The 25,136-nt window shown below is 46.7% G+C and overlaps 1 protein-coding gene and 1 long non-coding RNA gene across 3 annotated transcripts; both read right to left on the bottom strand.

The window, feature by feature from the left end:
• Positions 1–1,093: 1,093 nt before the first annotated feature.
• On the bottom strand, positions 1,094–25,136 carry LOC114592010 (uncharacterized). The gene is made up of 6 exons (XM_077923073.1): positions 23,021–25,136; positions 20,655–20,784; positions 19,474–19,584; positions 16,977–18,464; positions 5,874–7,013; positions 1,094–3,716 (listed from the first exon to the last, which is right to left on the bottom strand). The coding sequence occupies exons 1-6, from the start codon at positions 23,078–23,080 to the stop codon at positions 3,499–3,501; spliced, it is 3,147 nt and encodes a 1,048-aa protein (XP_077779199.1). The 5' UTR covers positions 23,081–25,136; the 3' UTR covers positions 1,094–3,498.
• On the bottom strand, positions 7,636–16,560 carry LOC144326610 (uncharacterized). 2 transcript variants are annotated; one of them, XR_013391627.1, is made up of 3 exons: positions 14,418–16,560; positions 13,218–13,589; positions 7,636–7,740 (listed from the first exon to the last, which is right to left on the bottom strand). It is a non-coding gene; the product is annotated as an uncharacterized LOC144326610 (long non-coding RNA). The 2 variants fall into 2 exon arrangements; XR_013391626.1 differs by lacking the exon at positions 7,636–7,740 and adding an exon at positions 11,138–12,765.

Genomic DNA, 25,136 nt, shown 5'->3' with positions numbered 1-25,136 from the left:
ATTTCGTTTTTTATTTTCCGTTTGCCTATCAATATCTGGTAATGGCACAGCATTGAAGTCACCTAGTAATATTATCTTATTATCATCTAGGTCTAGTAGTACTTGTTCTAGTTTCCTAAAAAACTCAGGTCTGTTCCTAGGATGATTTGAGGAAAGTTATGTGCTTTGAGTGTGCATTGGCTGTGCTTAAAAGTATTGCATAAAACAAATGAAATACTGTGAAAATCCCTGAAACAAGAAGTAATCAACTAGAAATATTATCTTATAGAAATAAACTAAATAATAAGAAGCAAAAAGTTGAAGGAAAAAATTAGAAAAACCTGTAGAAACTGTACCTTTGAGTCCTCAATCCTTTATTACTGCACTTTGCTTCACCTAGGTCGAGCTAGGATTATAATCCTTCAGAATTTTTGGGAGTTCTACCCGCTTTTTTGGATTTTTGGTCATTTAAGGTTTATGAATTTTCTATTTCCCTCTGGGGAAACTGAATAGTTCAGTAAAACGAGGTTTGTAGCCGGCATCCCGTTAAGGCTTTGTTCAATTTTAGGTTTTTCTAATTTTTTCCTGCTTACTTATAAATTAGAGGCCACTTCTTCCTTTTTTTAAAAATAGTTTTTATTAAGAATTTCAACATAACAAATTATCAAAAACATATAATCTTCATTTCCACCCCATTTTCCCCCTCCCCAAGAAAAACCCACTCACCCCCAGACTTCCCTCAGCTACTCTCCCCAGTTTTTCAACACATATTATTCTCTGCATATTATAAAATTGTAAAGATCCTTAAATTATCTATCTGTTATGTTAACAATAATAAATTTGTGTATGTTTATTCAAAACCTGCCAAGGAGTCCAATTCATTTTGTTGCTTTTTAATGTAATTTATAAAAAGTTCCCATTTTTCTTTAAAGCCACAGTTGTCCTTGTCTCGCAATTTCTATGTCAATTTCACCAGTTCCACAACAACAACAACCACAACAAGCTCTACCTGTTGGACGTGCCTGCCCTAGGTGAATGTAGAGTTGATGTCGAAGAATTGTATAGAATCTTGGGGAAAAGGCACTTTAAAAAAAAGAACAGACCTGGAGCCCAGTTGTAGTAAACCAAGGAATATATTTATTAAAGGCAGGGAAAGGAGGCGGGTTGGATAAATGAAATAATACAAAGCAAATGGTATACAGTTACACATTGAAGCAAAAGTCAAGAGTGTTTTCTAGGATGCAGAAGCTACCTAGCAGTGTGACTGACCCCTGAGGCCAGGTCTCTCATTCAGGTGGGAAACTCAAGGCCTTTCATTGGACTCTCACCCATCAGCCCCCACCAGCACAGTCAGTGATGGGCGGGCAATGGGCTTTGTAGTGTAGCAACATCCCAAGGCCAACAGATTGCCCAACCCTGACATAAAGGCAACCATGGAAGACGTTCCCAGCTGAGTGACCATCAGCCCACCAAACGTCCTGATCACAGAGTGGCTTATCAGGCTGCAGCCCCCAACCCCAGTTCAGTCCAGCTCCCCTTCTGCCAGAGAGAAGGAAACATTGGGGAAATTCTTCAAACACACTCAGAGATTCCACCTTCGCTCCATGGAGCCCAAAACAAATATACGCTCCATGGTAGAACATCTACCTTGCATGTTAAAGGCCCCCCCCCCCGGTCAATTACCTCCAGGTAGGACAGGGGAATGGGACGCGGGTGGCGCTGTGGGTTAAACCACAGAGACGAGGACTTGTCGGCGGTTCGAATCCACGTGAAGGGGTGAGCTTCCGTTGCTTGGTCCCAGCTCCTGCCCACCTAGCAGTTCGAAAGCACACCAAAGTGCAAGTAGATAAATAGGTACCACTCTGGCGGGAAGGTAAATGGCATTTCCGTGCGCTGCTCTGGTTCACCAGGAGCGGCTTAGTCATGCTGGCCACATGAACCGGAAGCTGTACGCCAGCTCCCTCGGCCAATAAAGCGAGATGAGCGCCCCAACCCCAGAGTCGGCCACGACTGGACCTGATGGTCAGGGGTCCCTTTACCCTTTAGGACAGGGGAATATTCCGTGTCCGAAACCCTGGGGGTTGGCTGCCAGCCAGTGTAGGCATTACTGAGCTAGATGGATCAACTGTCTGACTTTGATATAAGGCAGCTTCCTATGCCCCTAAATGATCCCTGCGGGCGTACATTTCCCCATGAGAAAGCAGGCTGCTAAAATAGGCCCTGGCAGACTGAAAATGGGCCACTGCCGACGGATTACTCTTCCGATTACATTGCTTCTAGCGGAACCCTGCAAATAACATTTTTTGTCCTGAATATTCCACCATTCTGCTTCATTGGCTGACATCTGGGTCTAGAATTATGGGGTGGAAGACTTCCCCCACTTTTTCTGTACCATGGATCATTTTATAGCTCTTGATCCATGACTCCCCTTAATCAAAATTTTCCCAAAAAAGAAAAAACTGCAGCAGCTATGGGCTTCCCTTGTAGGGCAGCTGCTATCACCTTCCGATTACAGTGGTACCTCGGGTTACAGACGCTTCAGGTTACATACGCTTCAGGTTACAGACTCCGCTAACCCAGAAATAGTGCTTCAGGCTAAGAGCTTTGCTTCAGGATGAGAACAGAAATCGTGCTCCGGTGGCGCGGCAGCAGCATTAGCTAAAGTAGTGCTTCAGGTTAAGAACAGTTTCAGGTTAAGAACGGACCTCCGGAACGAATTAAGTACTTAACCCGAGGTACCACTGTATTTCTTCTCTTCAGTCTCTCCATCCTTTTTGAGATGTGACCAGAATTGCACATTGCACTGTATACCATACCCAAACCTTTGGGGGAGATTGCAAGTGTACCATTTAGAGCTGAGACACATTTGCCTCGCAAATTAAGCTCTCTCTGATATTTGATGCCAAGTAATAAATATGCATTGTCAATATTTAATGCCCGGTAGTATCTGAAAGTTGTTACTTGAAAGCATTTCAAAGACGACATGCAGAAGTATTAGTATTTGAAAGCCGGCATGCAATAGCATTCGTATTTGACTATATTTGCTAGCTAACATGCAAAGTTTTTTTTTTATGATTTCACTAAATTTGACAGGTGGCATGCAATGGCATTTAGTGTTTAAGCACCTTTAAGTAACTGGCATTCAAAACATCCGTATTTAATCACCGACATGCAATAGTGTTTACTATAATCTGATAAGATGGAATGGAATGGTATGTAGTGTTTGATAATAGTCATGCAATAGTATTTACCTACCTACCAGTATTTTATAGCTGACATGCAAAGGTATTTAGTTTATGACTATTTTAAAGTTGCTAGCTTATGGCATTTTATATTTGACACCTTATAAAAAAATGAAACAATCAGAGAGACTGTCTAATGAAAGTCTAAAGCACCCATATTTTGTGGTCGATTTTCAAAATGTGTTGGAAAAAGCTTGCTTCAGCTTTAGCGTCATTTGTTCTGACCACTTTTGGACTGTGATGTCACCTGTCATCAAAGAGAACTGACTGCCATAGGTCAGTGCTTTCTTCCGACATACGCTTTGCCATCCTGGGTCAAGGCATCTTCTTCTGTGTGAACACCTTCACTCTGACCCAGAGACCCTTGCAGGCTGAGCCACTTCCCAGATGCGAGCCATTCATACAGTTTGTTTTCCTGCACCGATTCCCCGGCATCACACCCCAAGGCTTGGTTCGTCAACAAAATGTTCTCCACGCACTGGGCCAGAGGATAGCCTGGAATGAGAATAATTGCAGGCTGAGATCACACGAGGAACAAAGAGGAATTATAAAACTACAGTCACCCACAAGAGCAATGAACTAAACTGAATGACGGAAGGACCACAGAACCCTGACCTTACCTTCATACTCTCATAATTTACCCCCAACTTCTCTCTCTAACAGTGAACTCGGGTGGTTGAGTGCCAGTCAGTTTGGATGGAAAACAGGTCCGCACAAAAATAAGGTTGTGGTTACTATATTTTCTTGGGGGAAACCTCCTCCTGGAAAGAGTGCTTGTCTATGGAAGAAGAGGTGATCTCAGCAGCTAGGATTGCTTTTTACAAGACGCTGTAACGCTGGTTACATCCAAAACGAGGCTAATGTTGGCACTCTCTACATAGAGCTGCACAGAGTGCAGAAATTTCATCAGGTACCGAAAAGAACAAAACTTCAATAGGTAATGGGGGGAAATTTATAATTTATTTAAGAAACCACTGTAAGCAGCTGAAAACATTATCAGGATTGCAATAGCACTCGTAAGGTAGCAAAGACTACGGACAAAATGGAGAGACATAAAATATGGACTGTGAAATAATATGCAGTTGAAAAGGATAGCAATAGGACCCATGGAGGGGATGCTGGGAAGTTCAGAGATTCAGAAAAATCTCTAAATATGGATATGTAATTGGTAAGTAAAACCTCCGCGAACGTCCACCACATCGAGCATTGATTTTGACGAATGTCCGTGGCAAACCCGGAAGTACCGGAATGGTTCCCGGTTCGCCGCTCACATATGCGCAGAAGTGCAAACCGCTCAGCACATGTGCGCAAAGCAGCACTTTGTCAAGCATCCCTTTCGTTGAGCATCCAGGGCTCCGGAACGGATCCTGGACTCAAAACAAGGTACCCCTATGCGGCGTTTGCCCTCTTAGGTGTGAGACATCATACTGGGTTCATAAGGAAAGGGTTAACTAATTGTAAAATGACTAACCAATGGGAACCCAAGGGGCGGAGTTAACTGTGTATAAGGTTTAAGCACAGAGGTTTTTTTGAGTTAGAGTTAGGGTGGTTGAGAAGACAGTCTGGAGTTAGGAGAGACAGAGAAGATAAGTCTGTGGGTTGGGCTAGTCTGGTGGGAGAGAGTGAGAGAATGTGTTAAGAGGAGTCAGTCAAACAGTTGAGATAATCAGTCAGAAGGTAGTAATAATAATAATAATAATAATAATAATAATAATAATAATAATAATAATATTTATACCCTGCCTATCTGGCTGAGTTTCCCCAGCCACTCTGGGCGGCTCCCAATCAAGTATTAAAAACAATACAGCATTAAATATTAAAAACTTCCCTAAACAGGGCTGCCTTCAGATGTCTTTTAAAGAGAAGATAGCTGCTTATTTCCTTCACATCTGAAGGGAGGGCGTTCCACAGGGTGGGTGCCACCACCGAGAAGGCCCTCTGCCTCGTTCCCTGTAGGAAGCGATAGGCCGGTAAAGAAACTAAAGTTAAGATACTGACAGGAATATTATCTGAGAAACCATAAACTTGTTAATGTTTGTAAAATAAACTTGTTTATTTGGTTCACTTTTAACAACTGTCTGGACTCTGTTTTACCCGAGAGTAATGGGTTGGTGGCAGCGGGAAAGTGAACACAGTGGTGGCACAGGGATCAATAGACCGTTAAACGTCCGGGAACCCTGTGAGATCGCCACACCCTGAAATTCTATAAAATCAAATAATGGGACGCAGGTGGCGCTGTGGGTTAAACCACAGAGCCTAGGACTTGCCGATCAGAAGGTCGGCGGTTTGAATCCCCGTGATGGGGTGAGCTCCCGTTGCTCGGTCCCTGCTCCTGCCAACATAGCATTTCGAAAGCATGTCAAAGTGCAAGTAGATAAATAGGTACCGCTCCAGCGGGAAGGTAAACGGCGTTTCCGTGCGCTGCTCTGGTTCGCCAGAAGCGGCTTAGTCATGCTGGCCACATGACCCGGAAGCTGTACGCCGGCTCCCTCGGCCAATAAAGCGAGATGAGCGCCGCAACCCCAGAGTCAGGCACAACTGGACCTTATGGTCAGGGGTCCCTTTACCTTTACTTAAAATCAAATAAAAATTATTTAAAACAAACCAGCAAAAACCCAAACCCGCCCTTTGTGATAAAAAGGAGCAGCTCACCTATATGTTGCCTCTGATGGTGAATGAGGCTCCGATTGGCGCTGAACCTTTTCCCGCACTCCAAGCAGGCGTAGGGCTTCTCGCCCGTGTGGACGCGCTGGTGGGTTACGAGGTGGGTGCGGTTGGCAAAGCAACGCCCGCACTCTGCGCACTTGTAGGGCTTCTCGCCCGTGTGGACGCGCTGGTGTTTGACGAAGGCCGAGCGGTCGGCGAAGGCTTTCCCGCAGTCGGGGCACCCGTGGGGCTTCTCGCCCGTGTGGCGCCGGTGGTGGCGTGTCAGGTGGGACGGGGAGCCGAAACATTTCCCGCAGTCTAGGCACCGGTAGGGTTTCTCCCCCGTGTGGGTCCTCTGGTGCCTGACAAACGTCGAGCGCTCCGAAAAGCACTTCCCGCACTCGGCGCACTTGCAGGGCTTCTCCCCCGTGTGGACGCGCTGGTGGCTCACCACGTGCGACTGGCGGGCGAACGACTTGCCGCACACCAGGCACTTGTAGGGTTTCTCGCCCGTGTGCACCCTCCGGTGGCTCCCGAGGTGTTCCTGGCGGGCAAAGGTTTTCCCGCACTCGGCGCACTTGTAGGGCCGCTCCCCCGTGTGGACCCTCTGGTGTTTCGCGAAGACGGAGCGGTCGGCAAAGCATTTCCCGCACTCGGGGCACTTGTAAGGTTTCTCTCCCGTGTGGACTCGCCGGTGCTTCAGGAGGTGGGACTGCTGGACGAAGCTCTTCCCGCACTCCAGGCACTTGTGGGATCTCTCCACGGCGTGGATCCGCTTGTGGCTCACCAGGGCCGACGGGTCGGCGAAGCACTTGGCGCACTCCAGGCATTTGTAGGGTTTCTCTCCCGTGTGGTAGCGCCGGTGGATGACGAGCTGGGACTGGCAGGCAAAATGCTTCCCGCACTCCAGGCACTTGTAAGGGGTCTCCCCCGCGTAGATCCCCTGGTGCCTGGCCAGGTGCGCCTTGCGGCCGAAGTATTTGTCGCAGACCAAGCACTTGTAGGGCTTCTCCCCCGTGTGGACAATCTGGTGGCTCATCAGGTGCGAGTGGCAGCCGAAACATTTGCCGCATTCCAAACACTTGTAGGGCTTCTCCCCCGTGTGGATTCTCAGGTGGCGGGTGAGGTTCGGTTTCTGAGTGAAGCGTTTGCCGCACACAGTGCACAAGTGCTTTTTCCGAGGGTTATCTGCAGAGAGAGAGAGAGAAATCACCTGGGAAGGAGCCTCAGAAAGCATATGGACAGAGGTGAGATTGTTGTACAGTGGTACCTCAGGTTAAGTACTTAATTCGTTCCGGAGGTCTGTTCTTAACCTGAAACTGTTCTGAACCTGAAGCACCACTTTAGCTAATGGGGCCTCCCGCTGCTGCCGTGCTGCCGGAGCACGATTTCTGTTCTCATCCTGAAGCAAATTTTTTAACCTGAAGCGCTATTTCTGAAGCGCTATTTCTGAAGCGTATGTAACCTGAAGCGTATGTAACCTCACGTACCACTGTATACACAAAAATGGAAAGAGACAGCGCTACCTGCTATGCATTAATGGTTGATAAAATTATTGGACTTGGCTGAGGTGGCCAAGGTAATGGGCTTAATTGGAGAAAAATCTTTTTTTTAAAAATATTTTTATTAGGAATTTCAACATAACAATTCATCAAAGTCAGATCATCCTCATTTTTCCTCCCCATTTTCCCCTCCCCGCTCCCCAAGAAAGAAAACACCAACACCAGGGCTGCCAACACCCTTTGCCAGGCTCAAACCAGTGCCTCACCTGAGCAGGTGTCGAAGAGCTTCCTTCCATCCGGAGAATCGGGGACACAGGGCTCCTCCCCTTGTTCCAGGCGGCAGATGAGGCCAGGCTTAGGAGCTGGGTATCCTTCTCAGGAAGAGAAGAGGAATGATGAGGACGGTTTTCCCGTGTTTTGGACGCTGAGAGTTGTTAAAGGAGTTCCCTATTGTCCTCAGAGAGCTGCCGTCCTGAGAGTGGTTTAACACTTCCCCCCTCTTCCCCAGGGAACTCTGGGAATTGTAGCTCTGCGAGGGGAACAGCGGTCTCCTCATGACTCTCAGAGCCCTTAACGCACCCACATTTCCCAGGATTCTTAGGGGGAAGCCATGACAGGTGGCCATCCAGCCTCTGATTAAAAACCTTTCAGGAAGGAGATTCCAGTGGTGGGTGGAGCCAGGGCAAAAGTGGGCGGAGCAATGCATCTACATTTTATATTAAAAAAAATGTTATCAATACATTTTATATTTGTATTGGGAATGAATTGTACCCTTACACGGTAGTCTCTCTCTACATACACACACACAAACAAACAAACAAACAAACAAACACATCCCTCCATCCAGTTAAGCAAAAATAAAAACATAATGATTATTATTATTATTATTATTATTATTATTATTATTATTTATACCCCACTCACTCTGGGCGGCTTCCAACAGGATATTAAAATACAATAACCTACTAACCATTAAAAGCTTCCCTGAACAGGGTTGCCTTCAGATTAATGTAACAACCTGCAGTTTTATAAGAGTATATATTTACAGCAGATAAATAAATGAGCAAGATAAATGAGCTTGTGATATGCAGAAGGTATTAAAAAAATTAAGTTATGGAACCGCAGGAGGAGGGGGAAGGAAGTCAGATTTCAAAACGTTAAATTGATTGTACAACTAATGAAATGTTTAAATTTTTTTAAAAATATAAATAAAAAATGTTTTTTAAAAGGAAGCAAGGGTCTCTCTCAGAGTTCAAGGATTATTGTTAGATTAATTAATTAATAGATGCATTCTAGCCAGGAAAAGACACTCAAGAGTGCAACACACTCTTTGTGATTTTATGTTGTATTTTATGTTTACCGCCCTGAGGCCAACGGGTATAGGGTGGTATACACCGCTAAATTTAATAAAATAAAAGTAAAAGCAGGGATATCATGCAGTGTGGCCTTAGAAGAGTTCTGAGGGCCATACAGAGACAACCGGAGGGCCGCATTTGGCCCCTGAGCCTGACGTTCCCCACCCCTGACATAACTAAATCTGAAGGAAGGAAGCAACTTTCCTAACGCAGAAAGGACTGGGGAGACGGAGGAAGGAAGTGGCATAAATCTTGTATTTTGAAGCCACCTTTGCCAACCTGCAAAGAACCAAAGATCCAAAACCAGTGTTTTGGATCCTAGCTCCCAGTACTGACAGCCTTCGCGCACCTACCCCAAGGAAGAAGGGAGTTCCTTACCCAAGGAGGCCACATTCCCGTAATTCTCTATCATGACTTCCTTGTACAAAGCTCGTTGGTTGGGGTCCAGGAGATTCCACTGCTCCTTCGTGAAGTACACAGCCACATCCTCAAATGTCACCAGGCTCTGCAAGAACACAAAGGATTGTTGCTCAGTCTTCTGCACCTGGCAGAAACACTTTCTCGCCAGCTCTGAAACAGGGGTGGGGATCCCCCCCCAAAAAAATGCTTTTTGGGACTCCCATCACCACCAGCCAATATTTCCAATGGTCAGGGCTGATGTTAGCACCAACAACAACTGGAGGGCCACGGATTCCCCAGCCCTGCTGTATAATAATGTCTAGGCAACACAGTGACCATATATATACGTAATAGACCATCTTTATAGAATTCCTTCAAATCATAAAAAGTTCAAAATGAAATCTTTAGTCTCAAAGTCTCTGAAAATCTTTAAATGAAGCGAGGTACCAAATTTTGTACAGTGGAAGGCAACAAGGCTTTATCGCATGTAAAACGCAACTGTGTGTTGGAGTTTCTGTATTTCTTGGTATAGAAGAAGAAGAAGAAGAAGAAGAAGAAGAAGAAGAGTTTGGATTTGATATCCCGCCTTTCACTCCCTTTAAGGAGTCTCAAAGCGGCTAACATTCTCCTTTCCCTTCCTCCCCCACAACAAACACTCTGTGAGGTGAGTGGGGCTGAGAGACTTCAAAGAAGTGTGACTGGCCCAGGGTCACCCAGCAGCTGCATGTGGAGGAGCGGAGACTCGAACCCGGTTTCCCAGATTATGAGACTACCGCTCTTAACCACTACACCACACTGGCTCTCACAGAAGCTGAAGGTCTTGGTCTATCACAGGCTAAGTCAGGGGTCAGCAAACTTTTTCAGCAGGGGGCCGGTCCACTGTCCCTCAGACCTTGTGGGGGGCCAGACTATATTTTTTGGGGGCGGAGAACAAATTCCTATGCCCCACAAATAACCCAGAGATTCATTTTAAATAAAAGTACATTCTACTCATGTAAAAACACGCTGATTCCCGGACTGTCGGTGGGCCGAATTTAGAAGGTGATTGGGCCGCATCTGGCCCCCGGGCCTTAGTTTGCCTACCCATGGGCTAAGTCAACATTTAAAGACTTTCCCCAAACTTTCATAACATCGATGGCATATATATATATATATATATATATATATATATATATATATATACACACACACACACACACACACACACACACTCCTTCTTGAAGAAGGACTCTCTATTCTGCTAGATGAAAGGAACCATACACAGCACACTGAAGCCAGATTTTTTTTTAAAAGAAATGGTTTAATATTACGTTCTTTTCTTTTACAAGCAACAGCGACAAAACTAACAAGACTTCCACTTCCATTCATAACGAGACAGACGGCGGTTAAAGTCAGCCAACTGGGAGAGTCAACAGAACTGGCCCTCCAGCTCTTAAGCAAAATTCAGCAAATCACACATGTTAAAGCATTAGCTGCTGACCGAGGCAGGAAGGGTTTGTGATATTTGGCAAGCCCCTTCCTTACAGCAATCACATCGTAATTAGGCTCCCACTTCGCAGATAATATCTTCCTGCTAAGCTGTCAAAACCTAGAGGACTCTGGCAAATCATTTTTATTGAAAGCAGAATTTGAAATCAATAAGTAATTAGAGTAACATAAGAATTGGCTCGCCGGATCAAACTCAGAATTACGTTCCATGATTGGCAGCAGGGTTTCAGGCAGGGAGTCTTTTGGAGATTTGGGGGATTAAGCCTGCAACCTTCTACACATGCAAAGCCGATGTTCTAACACTGAGTCCCATAGTAAAAGGTAAAGGGACCCCTGACCATTAGGTCCAGTCGTGGCCGACTCTGGGGTTGCGGCGCTCATCTCGCTTTATTGGCCGAGGGAGCCGGCGTACAGCTTTCGGGTCATGTGGCCAGCATGACAAAGCCGCTTCTGGTGAACCAGAGCAATGCACGGAACCTTCCCGCCGGAGCGGTACCTACTTATCTACTTGCACTTTGATGTGCTTTTGAACTGCTAGGTTGGCAGGAGCAGGGGCTGAGCAACGGAAGCTCACCCCGTTGCGGGGTTTCGAACCGCCGACCTTCTGATCGGCAAGTCCTAGGCTCTGTGGTTTAACCCACAGCGCCACCCGCGTCCCACATACTCTATAGAAGTGTTAAATAAAACCCCCATTGTGTGCGTTCCTGGGTACCAGACAATCGAAAGTATACTTCTTCTAAACATAGCAATTATGGCTAGTTGTTGAATCTTCCATGAATTTTTCAATATTTTTTTTTAAAGATGTAAACTAACAGATATCAACTATCAAATCTCAGCATCAACACCCAGAATTCTTGGGCAGCTGGTAGTGCCCTGGGCTTCTTCTTTCCTTCCCCACTGCTGCCCAGTGCTCCAAAATAACGCACACCCAACTAGGTCTAGGGAAGCCATCGTTTCGAATCCTGACATTACTCCACCACAGCACCACTTCTCAGCATGGTGGGAATTTTAAACGCTGCTCCCTGCAAAGAGAAAACCAGCACAACACAGGCAGAAGGCTATGTCGGAACCTGTCTCAGTGCTACAGTAGTTTTCTGTTTGCAGGTTTTCCCTTGCGGGAAGCATTCAGAGGCTGCACAGCACAATCACAGCTGCAGTCTAATCTCTATCATGCCACCTCATTTTGCTGCACAAAACATACAACACCGTCTCGAGAACTGGTCCCATGAGCGTGGTGTCACAAAGGTTGACCTGACTTCTTTAAGGTTGCAAACTGACTCGGGCTCCAGTCCCAACAACTAAAGAGGGCCTTAAATCCAAGTAAACCTTTTCCAGATTGCTCTGTAGGTATAACACGCTTTCAAAGGGCCTTGGCACTTTACAGCAGGGCTAAAGAACCTGGAGAACCTGTACTGTTGGACTACAACTCCCATCACCCCCAACAATTGGCTATGCTGACTCGAGAAGGCTGGGAGTTACTGTCCAACACATGCATTGCTACAGTAGAGAGGTCCCTGCCCCCAGAACCATACAATCTAAACCTGGACAGAGAAACAAGGAATGGGAGGCACACAGATAACAAGAGATGCAGGTGGGCAACGAAAGTGACACACGATCCATTCTTTTTATAATTCTGTCAGCAAGGAGAAGTGTTAGAGACAAGGCGTTAGATTCGTGTCTCCTGCTTAGAAAAAAAAGATCCATGCCTGTTTTGTTTTCACACCACTGCGGCAGAGATATTTTACGATGTTGCAGAGATTTTTCCTTTTTTTTACGATGTTGTCATCAGCAGGCAATGATACGAGACGCTGGACAAAGTGTGCTCTAACCCACAAAAGCTCATGGTTACGCCTTAAGTCTTTAAGGCGCCTACGAGAGTCTGAGTTACGACCGGAGGGTAGCGTTGGGGAACTTGCACGCACACATGGTGAGGGTACATGCCTCCAAGCTACGGCTTTTATAGCACTGCAGCGCCAGCAGGGACCACATCAGTCACACTCACACACAAAATTATGATGCCGCAAACAGCCAAGGACGCAAGAGCTCTCGCTCTCTCTGTTTGTGCGTGTATTTCAGAGGTGGATCTGAGACTTCAGCATGCAAAATCGCGAGGATCCAAGTCTCAGGTACCTCATCAATGCGCTGGATTCGTGGCTTAAAAGATAAACAAATGAAACCATGCAGTGACAGCAGAAAGACATATATAAAGAGACACACACATATATCAGCTGCTTCTGTTTTTTCTAGTTTTCCTGCTGCTTTTTCCAAACTAAGACAGAAGCACTTTCAGGATCTACAAGGACCTGAGGTTTATCTTTTCCCCGCCATTTTAAGAGGTTATATTTGGTCTCTTCCCACCCACCCTCCTTGCTTTTCTGCCCCTCCTTCTCCCCACACCCAGGCACCCCCCCCCCCAAGTGCACAAGGGGATGCAAAGCTCAGCCCCTTCCTTTTCCCCCTCTGGGTCTATGAAAAAGGGTGGGGAGGGAACTCAAGCAGACAAAGGAGACACCCCCCCCCTCCCATTCCCCCAAGTTGCAAGAAACATAACCCACCCCCAAAAAAGCCCCCCCCCGCGCTCAGTTAATGCACCCCCCCCCTTTTACCTGCATTTGCAAAAGGTGGGTTTCAGGCACTCCTCCGGACAGTTTCCGGCTCTTGCAACTCAACTCACTGACGTCCCCCCCCCCTTCTGTCCTGGGGGTGCTGCGGTCACGCGCTTCCCCACGCCTCTTTTCCAGCTCAGCCAATCCCTCGGCTCCTTCGCGCCCGTCGCGGCCAATCCACTGTCGGGATATTCAAGACTCCGTACCGTGGAAGGGGAATGGAGGCGGGGCCAAGAGCCCAGTGGCTGGTGGGAATCGTAGTCCTTGTTCCCCCCCTCCAGCTGGTCCCCAGCGCCTCCCTTTACGCTGCGCTTGTGAGACTTGGGTTGTTGCTTTCTAGTTTTTAACCCGTTTTTCGGCCAGCAAAGCACTCTGTAGGGTTGGAAACGAATAAAATATAAAATATAAAATAAAATAGAATAGAATAAATAAAATATAAAATAAAATAAAATATAGGATAGGATAGGATAGAATAGAATAGAATAGAATAGAATAGAATAGAATAGAATATAAAATGATGATGCTGCAAAGGTAAAGAAGATGACCTTAACATTTTAAAACTGCAGCAGACGAAAACAAAATCCAAAACAGGAACAGCCTTTGTGTTCTCGTGCAAAATCACTGGCTTTTTTTGGGGGGGGGGGGTGGAATTCGGCACTTAGGTTTTACTTAGATAGAATGAAGTGTTCCCTCCACACGCAAAAATATGCTGATGCCCTTTTTTCTCAGGCTGCTTCCAGATGGTTTTATTTTTAAAAGACGTTTTTAATAAGGATTTCTATTTTTAAAACAAGCTACAGCAACAAAACAGAAAAGATTTAACAATGGAAACAAATCCATGAAATGCCCATTTTGCTGCTGATGCTCAATACAGTGGTACCTCGGATTAAGTACTTAATTCGTTGTGGAGGTCCGTTCTTAACCTGAAACTATTCTTAACCTGAAACACCACTTTAGCTAATGGGGCCTCCCGCTGCTGCCGTGCTGCCGGAGCACAATTTCTGTTCTCATCCTGAAGCAAAGTTCTTAACCTGAAGCACTATTTCTGGGTTAGCGGAGTCTGTAACCTGAAGCGTATGTAACCTGAAGCGTATGTAACCCGAGGTACCACTGTACAAAATAAAACGCATACAAGAAAAAGCAGGCAATCCCACCGCCCCCACAAAGCAAACGAGCTCACCCCAACAACTTTTTATTTACCTTCTGCTTATAAGTACATTTTTAAAATGAACAAGGGTTAGGAGCTTGAGCAGCAACCAAGAGAGGTACTCTAACCACTACACCCCATGACCACCAGGTAAGTTGCCTCTGTTTGCACAGCTGCCCCTCCTCCACTAACATGGGGCAATCTTCAAGGGAACATAGCAGACAACAGCTGTGACATTCAGCACAACTCGGTCTTCTTCCAAGCTGAAAATGTCCCAAGTCCTTATGGGGATGGGAACCCCTTCTCCATGGGCACCATCCGCAGCAGAGAGCTAGAGTGGCCCCACTGCCTCCAAATTATTAGATAAGCTTCTGTTGAGCTGTACGGAAATAACTGTGCCACCTTTTCCCTCCCAGTCCAACTACAGGCCGATGGACAGAGGCAGTCATCTGTCAGCTGAGTGCTTTGGAGCAGACGAAAAACACAAGTTCACTGGTGTTTGCTGAGTGGGTGGCAAGTCTGCAGTCTGAAGGTGGCCGATATTGAAGACCAGAGGCCATCTGATCTCTAGGAATGAACCTAGCGGATGTTGTGTGGGCCCGGGGGGGGGGGGGGGAGTCGGTGGAACTACACAACTTTTTAGAAGGCATCTGAAGGCAGCCCTGGATTGGGAAGTTTTTAATGTCTGATGTTTTGTTGTGCTTGTATATATGCTGTAAGCTGGCCAGAGTGGCTGGGGAAACCCAGTCAGATGGGTGGGCTATAAATAATAATAATTTATTTATTTGTTATATATTATTATATATAGTGTTTGCATTCCTGCATTATGAAGTCATACGACTGCCGATTATTGTATATTCTACTGGCCAAAAGCCACAGGCCTGTTCTTTTGTTTCCAAATCTTGTCACCACTGAACTACAAGCTTTCCATCACCCCCTTTTCAGTGATAATATAGTGTGTAAAGGTAAAGGACCCCTGACAGTTAATTCCAGTTGTGAACAACTCTGGGTTGTGGCGCTCATCTCGCTTTACTGGACGAGTTTTTCCAGGTCATGTGGCCAGCATGACTAAGCCGCTTCTGGCGAACCAGAGCAGCGCACAGAAACGCCGTTTACCTTCCTGCCGGAGTGGTACCTATTTATCTACTTGCACTCTGATGTGCTTTCGAACTGCTAGGTTGGCAGGAGTGGGACCCAGCAACGGGAGCTCACCCCGTTGCGGGGATTCGAACCACCGACCTTCTGATTGGCAAGCCCTCGGCTCTGTGGTTTGGACCACAACGCCACCCGTGTCCCCACTATAGGGTTTAGAGCACACCAATGAATAAATATGCAATTCTGAGTGTTGTTTGCATCTCTCAGAGGCACGTCCTTTGACGTCCGTTCTCTATGGCAGAGGTTCTCAAACCGTGTGGCAAGAAAGGATGGCAGGTGTGGCAGGAAGATTCAAGGACAACCAAAGTAACATTTAAACATTTCAGTGTAGGTATGGGTATACAACCAGAAACAGTAACCATGACTCTCTTCAAGAACGTTGGCTGTTCTTCCACGACATATTGTTGTGAACAGGAGTTCTCAACTCTGACAAATATGAAAAATCAGAAAAAAGGAAGGAGATGAGAGTTTGTCTCAAATGAGACCTACTACAAATGAGATTAGCCGGAAAAAGCAAGCTCACACCTCACTGAATTTGCATACCTACTTAAGGTGCATATGTAAGAGGCTCATTCATAATTATATTTTGGGAATGATTCATGTTCTTATGTAGCTCCTGGTATGCCCCACAGAGTACCTTAAGGTCAAGAAACGACAACATTTTGGAGGTCCCGGGTCACAAGGTGGTTAGATTGGTCTCAACGAGGGACAGGGCCTTTTCAGTACTGGCCCCGACTTGGTGGAATGCTCTTTATCACAAGAGACCAGGGCCCTGCTGGACTTGACGTCTTTCCGCAGGGCCTACAGGACAGAGCTGTTCTGCCTGGCCTTTGGTTTGGACTCAGTCTGACCCTTATGTTTCCCTCCCCTTATGGTCTTGATTTATCGGCTATTTTAAAATGAGGCTGCACTTTAAATTGCATTTTAACCTGTATTTTAAATTGGTTTCCCCTCCCCCTTCTTTCCCCCCTATTATGTTCTTACTGTGCTTTTATTGGTGTTGGCTGCCCTGAGCCCGGCTCTGGCCAGGGAGAGCGGGGTATAAATAATAATAATAATAATAATAATAATAATAATTATTATTATTATTATTATTATTATTATTATTATTATTATTATTATTATTCTTGGTGTTCCACAACCACATTATAAAACAGCTGTGTCCTATGTTGTAAATCAAGTTGTTTCTTTTCCTTTTTCCAATAAAAAAATAGGTGCGGCCCACAGTAATTTTTTATTCTGAAAGGGTGGCCTAGAGAAAAAAGCTTGATAGCCTCAGCTCTATTGTATGGGGAAAGGCTTGGAAGAGTCATAATAATTCTCATCCACATGGGCTCGCTCGTGGCAGATGAGGGCTGACGTCGAGGGGAAACATTCGCCGCACATCAAACACGTATAAGGTTTGTCGGCCGCACAGGTCCTCTGGTGCCTCAGAAGGTCTGAACTTTGAACAAAGCATTTATGGCATTTCAAACATTTGTGGGTCCTCTCGCCCGGGTGAACTCTCTGGTGTTTTGCCAGGGTGGAGGGATCAGCAAAACACTTCTCACACTCCAGACACTTGAAGGGCTTTTCTCCCGTGTGGACGCGCTGGTGTCTCTCGAACTGCGGTTTGGAAGCGAAGCCTTTCCCGCACTCCGAGCACTGATAGGCCAAGCGTTTGTAGGTTGCCTCTCCCGTGTGAACTCGCCGGTGTTTCGCAAACGTCGAGGAGTCGGCAAAGCGCTTCCCGCACTCCAGACAAACGTAGGGTTTCTCCTTTGTGTGGATTCTCCTGTGCGTCGCGAACGTGGAGTTGTGAGCGAAAGACTTCCCGCAATCCGCACACTTGTAGGGTTTCTCTCCCGTGTGGACTCTGCGGTGAGTAGCAAACGTGGAAGAATCGGCAAAACTTTTCCCGCAGTCCGAACATGTAAAGGGCTTCTCCCTCGTGTGGGATCTCTGATGCCTCGCAAAGATCGCTCTGCGGGCAAAACGTTTCCCGCACTCTGCGCACTCGAAGGGTTTTTCTCCCGTGTGGACTCTGCGGTGCGTGGCGAGCGCAGAGGAATAAGCGAAGCATTTCTCGCACTCGGCGCACCGGAAGGGTTTCTCCTTCGTGTGCACCCTCTGGTGGTTCGCCAGTTCCGACTTGCGAGCGAAAAGCTTCCCGCAATCTAAACACTGAAAAGGTTTCTCCCCGGTGTGGACTCGCTGGTGGTTCCCGAGCTGCGACTTCCACGTAAAACATTTCCCGCACTCCGCGCATTTGTGAGGCTTCTCCCCTGGGTGGATTCTCCTGTGCGTCACAAAGGCTGTGGAATAAGCAAAGCATTTCCCGCACTCCAGGCACTTGTAGGGGTACTCTCGCGTGTGGACCTTTTGGTGGGTGACGAGCACCGACTTGTGAGAAAAGCGCTTCCCACATTCGGCGCACACGAAGGGCTTCTCTCCGGTGTGACTCCTCCGGTGCTCCCCGACCTGAGATTTCCAAGCGAAACACTTCCCGCAATCTGAGCATTGATAGGGTTTCTCTCCCGTGTGGACCCGCTGGTGGTCGGCGAGTTTTGATTTCTGGACAAAGCACCTCCCGCACACGGCACACTGATACGGGTACCTGCCCGTGTGGGCTGTCTGGTGAATCACGAAATAGGATTTGTGAGAAAAACGCTTCCCGCACTCCGCGCAGCCGTAGGGCTTCTCTCCCGTGTGGATTTTCCGGTGGCTGGTGAGGTTTGATTTGGTGGCGCAGCGCTTCCCGCACTCGGAGCACTTGTAGGGCTTTTCTCCCGTGTGGACTCTCTGGTGGATCGTGAATTTTGATTTCTCAGCAAAGCACTTCCCACACTCCAAACATTCATGGGCTTTCTTTCCTGTACGGAGATCCTGATATCTGGCAACGCTCGACTTCTGAACAAGATATCCCTCCCGAGCGGCACGTGGCTGATTTCCCTTGCGCTCATCTGCTGGGGCAAAAGGCAGATAGAAATAGGATTTATTCTGGAGGAAGGAAAAGCTGGAAACCTGGGAAGAAGGTTGAAAGGGGAAACTGAACCATTAAGAATGTGGCGGTAATGAAATATCAAGTAACGAAGCGGCATGAAAACACCTCCCTCTTTCATCCCGTCATCCCCATCACACATTTACACAGCAGCTGTTGGTTTAATACAGTGTTTCCCAAACTTGGGTCTCCAGCTGTTTTTGGACTACAACTCCCATCATCACCTAGCGAGCAAGACCAGTGGTCAGGGATGATGGGATTTGTAGTCCAAAAACAGCAGGAGAACCAAGTTTGGGAAACACCGGTTTAATGCATCTTAACTGCCCATTTGTCCATGGAGTTTTCTTGGCAGGGATACTGGAGTGGCTTGCCGGTTCCTGCTCCAGGTGGATCACGTTGGGTGAAAACTCTCCACTATGACCTGTCCATCTTGGGTGGCCCTGCACAGCATAGCTCATAGCTTCTCTGAGTTATTCAAGACCCTTCGCCATGGCAAGGCAGTCTTGAGAGACTCTTGAGAGTCCCACGGACTGCAAGAAGATCAAACCTCTCCATTCTTCAGGAAATCAGCCCTGAGTGCTCACTGGAAGGACAGATCCTGAAGCTGAGGCTCCAATACTTTGGCCACCTCGTGAGAAGACTCCCTGGAAAAGACCCTGATGTTGGGAAAGATGGAGGGCACAAGGAGAAGGGGACGACAGAGGACGAAATGGTTGGACAGTGTTCTTGAAGCTACCAGCATGAGTTTGACCAAACTGCGGGAGGCAGTGGAAGACAGGAAGACAGGAGTGCCTGGCGTGCTCTGGTCCATGGGGTAACGAGGAGTCGGACACGACTAAACAACTAAACAACAACTGCCCATTTGCCTATTTTAGAACCATGACTTGAGGTATCCCAGGAAATTTTTACTGAGAAGAGTCCCAAAAAATCACGAAAGAGTTTGGGGATGGTTGGCTTCCCCTGAGACCCCTCACCTGAGCTGGCGTTGGAGTTCTCAATTTCATCCAAACCCCGACAATTTGGCACCCACGGTTCTTCCCCTCGTTCCAGGTGGGAGATGAGCTCAGGTTTGGTGAATGGAAATCCTACCCAGGGAAGAAGACAGCAGAGAAAGTCACAGATGTGGTGAAACACATCCAAACCCCACAAAGAGGGAACCACACAACCACCACACATATCCTGATATCTTTACAATTGGAGGAGAACCTCCTTGTCCACTAGGTCTGGCAAGAGTCTTAAATTGGACCTTGTGGCCATTGCCCCCAGACCACACCCGTGATATACAATGTCAGTTAAAACCTCAGCTGCAAAAGAACAATTGTCAGCTTAAAGCTGGCTTCCGATTTTCCCCCCTTAATGTTGGAGTTATATAATACAGTGGAACCTCGGAAACCGAACGCCTGTGAACGTGAACGTTTCAGCTCCTGAACAATCAAACCCCAGAAGTGATTGCTCCGGTTTTCGAACGATTTTCGGAAGCCAAACGTCCGACGCAGCTTCCGATTGGCTGCAGGATGCTCCTGCAGCCATCATAAGCCGCGCTTTGAAAGTCAAATGCTTTGGAAGTTGAACGGACTTCCGAAATGGATTCCGTTGGACTTCCAAGGTACGACTGTATATGTGTGTGTGTACACACACACACACACACACACACACACAAAGTGGACGCTCAAGTTGCGAACGTGATCCGTGTGGGATGCACGTTCGCAACCCGCAGTGTTCGCAACCTGCAGCTGCGGGTCTGCAGGTTGCAATTCAGCGTTTCTGTGCATGCGCAAAGTGCAATCTAGTGCTTCTGTGCATGCGCGACCGCCAAAACCCGGAAGTAACCCATTCTGGTACTTCTGGGTTTTGGCGGTCCGTAACCCGAAAAAACGCAACCTGAAGTGTCTCTAACCCGAGGTATGACTGTATATATATTTGCAATCAATGAATGAATGAGGCAGTTGCATGAATGATGGTTCTAGTATGCCTAGGTCTTCTCTCAGCCTGTTGTGAACAGGGAAGTCTATCAAGCAACTCACCCTGAATTTTTTTTAGAGAAAAGGCCCAGTGAAGAAACCAAGTGTGCCATAGATACACATCATTTCAAACATGCAGAGATGGGCAGGAGAATTTCGAGGCTTCTTGCAGAATGATGAACCAGAATCCTTACCCAACGAGGCCACATTCCCATAATTCTCCATCATGACATCCCTGTAGAGGGCCCTTTGGTTGGGATCCAGCAAAACCCCCTGGCTCTCTGTGAAATACACAGCCACATCTTCAAAGGTCACCACCGGCCCCTGCAAAGACAGAGAGACCCCCATCTCATTTCCCACAAATGTTTTCAAGAGTAGAGACATCACCTTGCCAACAAAGGTCCATATAGTAAAAGCTATGGTTTTCCCAGTAGTAATGTATGGAAGTGAGAGCTGGACCATAAAGAAGGCTGATCGCCGAAGAATTGATGCTTTTGAATTCTGGTGCTGGAGGAGACTCTTGAGAGTCCCATGGACTGCAAGAAGATCAAACCTCTCCATTTTTAAGGAGATCAGCCCTGAGTGCTCACTGGAAAGACAGATCCTGAAGCTGAGGCTCCAATACTTTGGCCACCTCATGAGAAGAGAAGACTCCCTGGAAAAGACCCTGATGTTGGGAAAGATGGAGGGCACAAGGAGAAGGGGATGACAGAGGACGAGATGGTTGGACAGTGTTCTCGAAGCTACCAGCACGAGTTTGACCAAACTGCGGGAGGCAGTGGAAGACAGGAGTGCCTGGCATGCTCTGGTCCATGGGGTCACGAAGAGTCGGACACGACTAAATGACTAAACAACAACAACAACAGGGCGCAGACCTGGAACAGGAAGCAGCTGTCCCAGAAGGCACCTTGCCCCACTGACTCAGCCCAGACTCTCCCCATCTTCCCACAACCACGACTCTCCTCCTCTCCCAGCCCTTGATAAAAAAAAAGGTGCTTCTGGAATGTGCCATTTCAGGCTGCAGGTGGAGCAGTCTTTCCACACAGCACAATACCAGTGGTGGAATGGACTACAACACTTGGGTCACTTCTGCAAGGCCTGCAGGTGGCTTTTGACAGGTGAACATGACGTGTCATGTGACTGACAGGTGAGTTGTCCCGCCCATCTGTCAAAAGTTGCCCTGAGGAAGATCTTTATCTCAAACCCTAGAGAGAAAAGGTCCCCCTTGCCCAGCTTTAAGGTAAAGGTAAGGGGACCCCTGACCATTAGGTCCAGTCGTGACCGACGCTGGGGTTGCGGCGCTCATCTCGCTTTACTGGCCGAGGGAGTCGGCGTACAGCTTCCGGGTCATGTGGCCAGCATGACTAAGCCACTTCTGGCAAACCAGAACAGCGCACGGAAACTCCGTTTACCTTCCTGCCAAAGCGGTACCTATTTATCTACTTGCACTCTGACGTGCTTTCGAACTGCTAAGTTGGCAGGAGCAGGGACCGAGCAACGGGAGCTCACCCCGTCGCGGGGATTCGAACCGCTGACCTTCTGATCGGCAAGTCCTAGGCTCTGTGGTTTAGGCCACAGTGCGCAGCATTAAAGCATTGCAATTATGAGCAAACACAGACACCAGCTGCGTTAAGAGAGTTGATTTAGGGCATCAGCACTTGAAAATATGAGCTTCTGTCCAGGTTCAGAACATCAGGGGGGCTTTCCGGCCAGGTGTGTGTTGTGAGATCGATGCTCTACCTCTTCCACATGCAAATTCCCCACAGTATCTATGTGGCACTGCTCATATTAAAAGCACTATCTGATATTTCTCTCCCACCCACATCCCATTTAATCCAGATTTGCCATTTCCTAATAAAATCCAATAACTCGTTGTTGTTGCTTTTTTTAAAAAAGCCCTGTTTGTAATATCTAAACAATAAAAAATAATAATAATAAATTTTTATTTATATCCTGCCCTCCCCAGCCGAAGCCGGGCTCAGGGCAGCTAAGAACAATAAAATAATACAACAATAATACAATCAAATTGCAAAATTAATCCCCCACTACTTGGAACTGTCTCGTTCCTTTAACAACAAACAGAAGTGCGCTGAGATCACATGCATGCAAGGCACCTTTAAGGGCTGGTTTTTTAAAAGCAAACGAAGAAGAAGAAGAAAAACTCTTTCAGGAATTACAGCGGTCTGAACGTTTATCTCTTTTTCTCTTTTCTCTATCCACATCTCCTCCCCCCTCCTCCGCCATTTTTTGATGTCACGTTTGGTCTTTTCTTATCATTTCCCTCTCTTCCCAAGTACATAAAGGGATGCAAAGTGCAGCCGCTTCCTATTCCCTTCTGCATCGAAAAGCAAAATAAAAACAATAAAATCAATCCTGGGGACCCACCAAACAAAGGAAGGAGTCAGCCCCAATTCCCCATGCTATGCAAATATAAAGCAGCTCCTCGCGCACTCCTTCCCAGTGATGCATTTTCCAGCCTTACCTCCATTTAGGACCCGGGAGATAAAGATGTTCTTCTTCCCCGCAGTTTCTTGCTCTTGCGAACGCAGAGAATGCTCACCTGGCTCTGCTGCCCTGGGTGGAATGTTGCGCTCTGACGTCTCCCGCCCCCTTTCCCCATCTCAGCCAATCACTCGGCACCTTCGTCACCCTCTCAAGCCAATGGGCAGGCCGCATTCCCAATGGCTGCTGGGAAATGTAGTCTTTTTCTTCTTCCTCCAGGGCAACATTTTCGCAGGGACTTAAAGGTGTTCGCAGACGGGGATCAGAGCGCTCTGCGCTGCAGTATTTTGTTGCTGGCCTTGCTGCAAAGAAGCTGTGGCTTAGGGCCCCACTCTCTTGGGGGCCCCCAAAAAAAATTCAAAGGGAAAAAAAACCTGGATGTACATTTCCAGAATATAAGATAAAACACAAATAAAATAAAACCTACATACAGAAACAGTGGTTTTGTGTTGTGTAGGCTCCTATGGTGTAAGTAATGGACCCTGCTGCTAGCCTACTCCCTAAAATATCACTGGTTTGCTCATTTCTATATATAGGGTGCCTACATTCTGCTATTTATAATTATTAGTAGATTGCATCATATTTTTACACCTATTAAATATACCTATCCTTTGGTAATTCTTCACAGAACTCTAGCCCAATGGTTGCCATCAATTTGATTTGAATTGATTTTATAATGAATTGATTTTAGCCGCTCTGAGCCCGGTTTTGGCTGGGGAGGGCGGGTTATAAATATTTTTTAAAAAATATATCATCATCATCATCATCATTATTTCATGTTATAGGAAGTTTCTAGAGACCAGATTATGAAATTGTGTTTCTAAAGGAACTTTTGTTATTGCCCAGTACCAATGTGTTTGCATTATTATGTTTGTTAGGAATAGAAAATCATTTTAAGTTTTTTGTTTGTTTTTTTAAAAAGAAAGGTAAAGGACCCCTGACAGTTAACTCCACTTGTGAACAACTCTGGGGTTGCAGCACTCATCTCGCTTTACTGGCCAAGGGAGCCAATGTTTGTCCACAGACTGATTTTCCGGGTCATGTGGCCAGCATGACTAAGCCGCTTCTGGCGAAACAGAGCAGCGCACGGAAATGCCGTTTACCTTCCCGCCAGAGCGGTACCTATTTATCTACTTGCACTTTGACGTGCTTTCGAACTGCTAGGTTGACAGGAGCAGGAACCAAGCACCGGGAGCTCACCCCGTCGCGGGGATTTGAATCGCCAATCTTCCAATCGGCAAGCCCTAGGCTCTGTGGTTTAACCCACAGCGCCACCCGCGTCCTCATTTTAAGTTAGAGCTTCATAATTATTTCACTATTAATATACTTCTTCGTAATTGCATTTCACTATTAAGATTCTTCTTAATTGCATTTCAGTTCAACAATTACTTTGATAAAATACATATTTTGTCCATAAATTACCATATTACCATATTACCATATTTTGTCCATAAATTACCATGTCCAACCAGTAGGTCGTGATCTACAGTGGTACCTTGGTTCTCAGACGCCTTGGTTCCCAAACGCAGAAAACCCGGAAGTAAGTGTTCCAGTTTTCAAACATTTTTCAGAAGCCGAACATCCGATGCGGCTGTCGGCTATTGTTTCCGGGACGACTGCACCAATCAGAAGCTGCACTTTGTTTTTTGAACATTTCAAAAGTCAACCCGACTTCCGGAACGGATTAAATTTGGCACTTTTGGTTTTGCTATTTATTTTGCTTTCTTGAGGCTTTTTCAGTTAATTTGTTTTTGTGACTGTGACTCTCCACTATGACCTGTCCATCTTGGGTGGCCCTGCATGGCAGAGTTCATAGCTTCTCTGAGTTATTCAAGCCCTTTCACCACAGCAAGACATGCAAATGACACAACCTTGATGGCAGAAAGTGAGGAGGAATTAAAGAACCTTTTAATGAGGGTGAAAGAGGAGAGCACAAAATATGGTCTGAAGCTCAACATCAAAAAAACAAAGATCATGGCCACTGGTCCCATCACCTCCTGGCAAATAGAAGGGGAAGAAATGGAGGCAGTGAGAGATTTTACTTTCTTGGGCTCCATGATCACTGCAGATGGTGACAGCAGCCATTAGTGATGTATGGAAGTGAGAGCTGGACCATAATGAAAGCTGATCGCTGAAGATTTGATGCTTTTGAATTATGGTGCTGGAGGAGACTC

Source organism: Podarcis muralis, chromosome 2 (genome assembly GCF_964188315.1).
Source record: "Podarcis muralis chromosome 2, rPodMur119.hap1.1, whole genome shotgun sequence".
Taxonomy (NCBI): Eukaryota; Metazoa; Chordata; class Lepidosauria; order Squamata; family Lacertidae; genus Podarcis; species Podarcis muralis.
The sequence above is the reverse complement of the archived record's forward strand: the minus strand, read 5'-3'. Positions and strand labels throughout refer to the sequence as shown.